Raw genomic sequence first — 5,040 nt, 5'->3', positions numbered from 1 at the left:
CTTGGGGGGGGTGTATCGGGGGGGAATCCCCATCGCTTTTCCAACGTCTGCCCCCCCCCCCCGCCCCGACACCCCCTCCGAGCACGGCAGCCCCGGCAGGTAGAGAATAATAAAAAAGCATTTATTTCTCTAATAATAAAACCATTTCAGGAAGCGCAGGTGAGATCCGTGGGGTGGCCCGAGCCCCCCACCCCTGGGACCCCCCACAGCCAGGCCGGGGGTGTCCGTCCCATCCCATCCCATCCCATCCCATCCCATCCCATCCCATCCCGTCCCGTCCCGTCCCGTCCCGTCCCGTCTCCCGCGCCGTCACGGCGTCAGGCATTTCACGCCGGCGTCCTCGGCGTGGCCGCAGTTGGTCTTGCCCCAGCTGGAGAAGCTGCAGCGCAGAAGGCTGTCCTCTGTCCCCTTGCAGGAGACGTCGTCCATCCAGATCCTCCCCGTGCCTGCGAAAAACGGGGACGCGGTGAGGGACACCCGCAAAATAAACTACACGACTGGAAATAAGGATTTGGCTTCTCGGAAGCTTCAAGCTCTCCATGGAGGATGAAGGACGCCCCCTGGACAACCTATAGCATCCTATAGCCCCCCATGACAGGGCTTTGAGACCCTCCCAGTATCGTCTGGGCGGTGGACATCAGGGACTGGTGCGAGACCGGCTCCATGGACGTCTGGATCAATAGGGAAGAAGAAAGAATGGTGCAAGAACAGAGTTGCTCTGCAAAGTTTTCCTGTGATTAGTCATCGGTGACGTGGGTGTTGGTGATCCACAACTGCCCCGAGAAGCTGTGGCTGCCCCATCCCTGGAGGTGTTCAAGGCCAGGTTGGACGGGGCTTGGAGCAACCTGGGCTGGGGGGAGGTGTCCCTGCCCAGGGCAGGGGGTGGCACTGGATGGTCTTTAGATGTCCCTTCCCACCCAAACCGTTCTGTCATTGAATGATTCTCCCCATTTCCCCCCATGGAAATGCGGACCCCAGGTCTGCCCACACACGCAATCGATGCAGCAGAGTCCATCTGACACGTGGAGGTGGGGTACCCCCAGATTTTGGGGGCTACTAAGCCCCTGGGGATGCACAATCCCTGTTCTGGAGTAATCACCCCCAGAAGAGACACCAGCCACCAGCAGGCGGTTGTGGCCACGGCAAGGCACTGGACGTACCACACTCAATGGGTCATCAATGGTGTTCTGCCCCACCAAGGATGACCAAAAGCAGCACCATGGTGTGGCAGGACCTTTGGGGCTGTGCCTCTGCATCTGCTGGGCTGGGGGGATTCCGGCGCTTTCCTCGCTGTGCCAAGAGGGTCACAAGAGGAGGAGCGGTGGCTCTTTCCAGTTGGGACACCCCAAGCCAAGCCTATGCCCCAAGGTAGGCTCCGGATGACAGCGTGCCAGGACCCCAACCGGCTGTACCAGCTTTGGGGAGCGGTGGAGAAGCAGGGTGGGATGCAGGGGGAAGAAACCAAGGAATGGGCAACCAAATCGCTGGCGGTGAAACGACCTCTGAGGTCTCCCAAGGGTGGTGTGAAGGACACCAACTCTTGGAGGGGTCCAGCTGTGCTGGCAGAGAAGGACTGGCCAACTGGCCAACTTGATAGGACGAGGGGTAATGGGCATAAACTTGAACATAGGAAGTTCCATCTTAACATGAGAAGGAACTTCTTTACTTTGAGGGCGGCAGAGCAGTGGCACAGGCTGCCCAGAGAGGTGGTGGAGTCTCCCACTCTGGAGCCATTCCAAACCCGCCTGGACGCCGTCCTGTGCCACTGCTGGAGGTGCCCCTGCTCTGGTGGGGGGGTTGGGCCGGATGATCTCCAGAGGGCCCTTCCAACCCTCACCATTCTGTGATTCTGTGATTCTGTGGCATGTTCATGACTAGATGATGGCTGTGGTGACTACCTGCTTTTGGGATCCATCATCTCTTTGGCAGCCCGGAACAGCCGGAGAGAAGGAAGCTCAAGGAGTTAAAAAGCCGACGTGGAAAGAGAGCTGGTCTGGGTTGGACTAGATGATCTCCAGAGGTCCCTTCCAACCCTGACCATTCTGTGATTCTGTGATTCTGTGACCCCATCCCAACGGTTTGGGGCCAAAGGCCGCCCCTCCACCCACCGAAGCGTTCCTGACATTTCCCCAATGTTTTTAAAAGCTTTTCCTTTTATTTTTTTTCTACCCTCCCTTTCGTTATTCTAAAATGAAAAGAGATCTCAAAAGTCATATCCGGCTGAAAACCCCCCAAAGCCTGCTTTCAAAAAAAACCAAACCCAAAACAACAAGCCCCAAGGGCCGGTTCTCCCGGTGCTGAGTCAGCGTGCGGCAGGGCGTGCGCGCCGAGGGAGCCGGAGCAGGGCAAGGAGCCGCCTGGGCCGGCGCCAGCCATGTGCTCGCACGCCGTCCCATCAGCCAACGCCAAAATATCTGCAGACACCCGGGGCTGGCCGTGCTGAATAAACCAATGCTTGACCAGACTGAAGCTTCTCGGACCACCACGGCCCCTGTCCTGCTCGTGGGGGACATGCTGGATGCCTCCAGGGTGGTTTTTTGGGGGGGTCTGTGGTTTATTTATGGGCTGGCCCAAGGTATTGCTGTTGGATGTGGTGGAGGTAAGAGGTGGAAGGGTCTTACCTTGGCCGAACCGGGCCATGCGGTACACCTCCTCGGCGCCTCGGAAGCCCAGCATCCGGCACACCACGTCTCCGTCCTTCTTGTCCCAGCCATCGTCGCACACCGTGCCCCAACGCCGGTCGTAGAAGACCTCCACCCGTCCCTCGTGGGAGCCGGAGCCGTTCACCAGCCGAATCATCCCCTCCTCGGTGGTGGTGGCTGCTGGGAAGAGAGAGGGAGGTCAGAGGGAGTGTGGTGGCATCTTCAAGTGCTGCCCCTTCCTTGCCTTGGACCACCTCCCGTGCCCTCCCCGTGGTGCCCGCAGCTGCAGAAAGCACTGAGTGATGCACCTCCAGGTGACCTGAGGACATCCCACCACCATTGGATACGGTGCTGGAGGGGCCCCATCAAACCTGGGGGTTTGTTGGAGGAGGTTGAGCCTTGCAATGGTCGTTGCCAAGACGGGAAACCTGTTCGCAGCCCCAAAGTGCTGCAGGGAGGGCAGGAACCGAGCAAGGATCGGTCCTGAAGCCATCAAGGTGGGATGAAGCAGAGACAGCTCAGGTTTGCACTGAGAGGAGAGATCTGAACAACCACGCGGGAGGAGGAAGGTGCCAGCAAAACCGGGGCACAAAGAGTTTCCAAAAGGGAACCTGAGGTGGTTGGGAGGTTCTTCCGTCCTGGAGACAGGACTCTGGAGCAAGTCAACGCCGCCCAGGTGGACCCTGACTTCATGCTTGAGGGGACGGTGAGAAGAGGCTCATGTTGGTCCAAAATGATGAGCTGGGGTGGGGGGACAGGGCTTGTCCTCCTCCTCCTCCTCCCCGCTGTGGCTTTGCTCCCTCCTCTCCCAGTTGCTTTTCTGTGGGCCTTCCTCTCCCCATCACCACCCTCCTGCCAGGTGAGCCCAGCATGGTCACCCTCCGTCCTTCAGCCAGGGAGAAGCAGGGGGTGGTGGTGGTGGTTTATCTGACAGGGGAATGACCGAGGAGCTCAGGACCAAAACCAACCCACAACGGTTCTTCCTCCACCCCCAGCCAAGGACACCACCACCACCCCCTTCCCCAGTGAAAGGAACACACCATAAATCCCGTTCTTCGGGATGAGAAAGGGGTCAAACGGAGAAAATCGCTGTCAGGCAGCTGGGCTCGCTCCGTGACTCACCACGGGCTGGGACAGCGGCCACGGGTGGAGCTGGGCTCCCCCAAAACAAGATTGTATTGCAGCTGCTGGGAGATTTTTACTCGAAAACATTTTCCCAAAGCCAGGGTAAGGGGTTTTTTTTCTCCCCCTCCTCCTATCAAAACGCACATTCCCGTTGGAAACGCTCAGCGACATTACTTCTCAAATGCGAGGACAGATGGGGTTTGGATTGCTGCGTGAGGCATTTCCAGGCAGACCGAAGTCTCCTCCTTGATGACCCCCCACCCTCCAGCTCATCCTCTATGCCCGAGGCCGGTGCCCCATGGAGAAGGGGTCGAGGGGCCGCGGTCTGCTTCCATGCCACCAAAACCACCTCCACCACGGCCACCACCAAAGTCCCCTCAACGTAAAAGGGAATTAAAACCTTCTCATCTGCTGTGATTTTGCCAGGACACGGTCCACGGCAGCTTCAAGTGATGAACCCTGAAGTTCTCCGTGCCAAGAGGTGACCGTTGCAGAGGGAGCTGTGAAGAGCTGGGTAAAACCTGACATTGGTCCAATATCTGCTCTAACTTTGCAGTGGTGGGATGTTGTGCTCAGCCATACCCAGCAGAGGCCTCATTAGGCATCTTGGCCGACCAAACTGCTGACCATGAAGTTGGCCAAGGTGGGTGAAGCACGGTCCCAGCCTGCCCCAGGCTCTCGGGGCCGGGAGGTGCGGGGTTAACGGGATATTTAGAGACCGAAGCAGCGTTTGGGTTCTGCTGCACAGAGATGAAACGGGTTTTGGCACCGCCGGCTGGCTGCGACCTGCACGAAAGTTGTTGGTTGGGTTTTTTTTTTCATGTTTCAGGCTCTGGGTTTTCCCTGGCTCGCTCCCAGTGGGAATGGGGCCACCTCTTCCAACGACCTCCAGAAAGCACAGTCCTCGCTTGGCCTCGGCACCGGCCGATCTCCCACTTCCAGGACCCGCTTGGGGTCAGGCTCAAGAAGGGGTCTGGAAACCCTGAGCGTGTTTTCCTGGATTTGGTCAGAGCATCGGGTTCGTGGAGGAGCCGGGAAACATCTCGTGTTGTCCCTGAACCACCTCACTGATATTTTGCACATGGACCTGGAGGGGTGGCACCACATCTTAGCAGAGGGGCTCGCTTGGGATGCTGCCGGTTGTCTTCTTCAACCAGTCCTGGTGATGAAACCCGATTGCTATCTGGGCTGGGATGTCTCCTCCCCGCCGTCGCGTGGCTTTGCCTTGGCTCACCCCAGGGATGGTGTCATCTGAGGGCTGCACAAAGCCGCT

At 58.5% G+C, this 5,040-nt stretch overlaps 1 protein-coding gene across 1 annotated transcript in view; it reads right to left on the bottom strand.

Annotated features, from left to right (window-relative positions):
• Window positions 1–309: 309 nt before the first annotated feature.
• SCARA5 (scavenger receptor class A, member 5) overlaps window positions 310–5,040 on the bottom strand; it is a 49,682-nt gene continuing 44,951 nt past the window's right edge. The window contains exons 7-8 of the mRNA XM_009895453.1: window positions 2,622–2,819; window positions 310–446 (exon numbers count right to left, since the gene is read on the bottom strand). Of these exons, the coding sequence (XP_009893755.1) occupies window positions 310–446; window positions 2,622–2,819 (335 nt within the window). The remainder of the gene's footprint in view (window positions 447–2,621; window positions 2,820–5,040) is intronic.

Source organism: Charadrius vociferus, unplaced genomic scaffold (genome assembly GCF_000708025.1).
Source record: "Charadrius vociferus isolate BGI_N301 unplaced genomic scaffold, ASM70802v2 scaffold41, whole genome shotgun sequence".
Lineage (NCBI taxonomy): Eukaryota > Metazoa > Chordata > Aves > Charadriiformes > Charadriidae > Charadrius > Charadrius vociferus.
The sequence above is the reverse complement of the archived record's forward strand: the minus strand, read 5'-3'. Positions and strand labels throughout refer to the sequence as shown.